The 1,169-nt window shown below is 63.6% G+C and overlaps 1 protein-coding gene across 1 annotated transcript in view; it reads right to left on the reverse strand.

Moving 5' to 3' along the window:
* The window catches only part of VOLCADRAFT_98108 (uncharacterized protein), a gene marked incomplete at both ends in the record, with an annotated part of 24,042 nt that overhangs the window by 18,762 nt on the left and 4,111 nt on the right, over window positions 1-1,169 (reverse strand). Inside the window, one exon of the mRNA XM_002957032.1 lies at window positions 309-473. Within this exon, the coding sequence (XP_002957078.1) occupies window positions 309-473 (165 nt within the window). The remainder of the gene's footprint in view (window positions 1-308; window positions 474-1,169) is intronic.

The raw sequence follows: 1,169 nt of genomic DNA on the forward strand, positions 1-1,169 counted from the left end.
GTGAGGAGGGGGGGGAAAGACGGAACCACGAACGAGTGAAGACTGCTGCCAAGGAGAGGAGGGGGGAGGGAGAACATCACCAATGTTTCTCTATTGGAGGAAGGAGAGGGGAGGGGCTGGCGGGAATACACGTAGGCAGGTATGGACTCACATACATACAGTCGTACACAGAGACGGCGGCTCACTGGGGCCGCTCTTGAATGGAAGTGCGGGATTGGGTGGATGGAAACAGGTGCCTGTCTGTCTGTCTGTCTGTCTGTATTTTCCTGTGAGACCAGGCGTCCCCCCACAAACACACACACACACACCTGAAGGGTGTTTGGTCGTACGACAGGTCCTGCGCCACCACCTTATCCCCGTGTCGCTCTGCCAGGACGGCCCTGGAGTCGCCCACATTGGCCACGTAGGCTGTACGACCCCGTATTAGTACGGTAATGGCGGTGGTGCCAGACATGGAGTCGTCCACCTCGGACCTGATGGGGGCGGGGGAGGGAGGGGGGAGGGGAGGGAGAAGGGGGCGCTAAGGCGGGCGGGTGGTTCATGTGACGACCTGAGAGCGCCCCGACGGGCGGCCGGGTGGGTGGGTAGGGGGGATATGAACCACGTGAACGAGTGAAGCCAAGGTGCCAAGGAGGACATAGACGGATACCACCCCAGAGTGGGAGGTAAGAAGAGGTAACTAACCCCCAGTCGCGGTTTGTGAAGGAGGCGGGGCCCCGGCTCCGGCCGGTGTGTGTGTGGGGGGGGGGAGTCAGCTACCCAGGCAGGTGCCCAGGCAGGTGTTCTGTTTCGTCACATTCCACTCTCCATTCCACTCCACTGCCACACTAACCCAACCAGCCACCTCGTGCAGGCCCCTCCCCCCGGGGTTCCCTCCCCACGTACACCCAAACCCACACCCACACGCACACGCCCCCGTCCCACCTCAGTTCACATAGCGGAAATCACACTGGACACACACTCCCGCTCTCTCCCTCCCCGCCACCGCCACCACCACCACCACCCCCAGGCTCCCTATCCCCTTCCGCCCACTCAGACCACTCCACTCCACTCCACTCCACTCTCCGCTGCACCCCGACCCCCTTCGTCGCGGCCTGCTGGGCCCCTGCGGACGGCGGGTTGCAGGAGCTACCGCACCCTCCCCCCTCCCCCCCACAGACTCCCTCCCT

Source organism: Volvox carteri, assembly GCF_000143455.1.
Source record: "Volvox carteri f. nagariensis unplaced genomic scaffold VOLCAscaffold_68, whole genome shotgun sequence".
Taxonomy (NCBI): Eukaryota; Viridiplantae; Chlorophyta; class Chlorophyceae; order Chlamydomonadales; family Volvocaceae; genus Volvox; species Volvox carteri.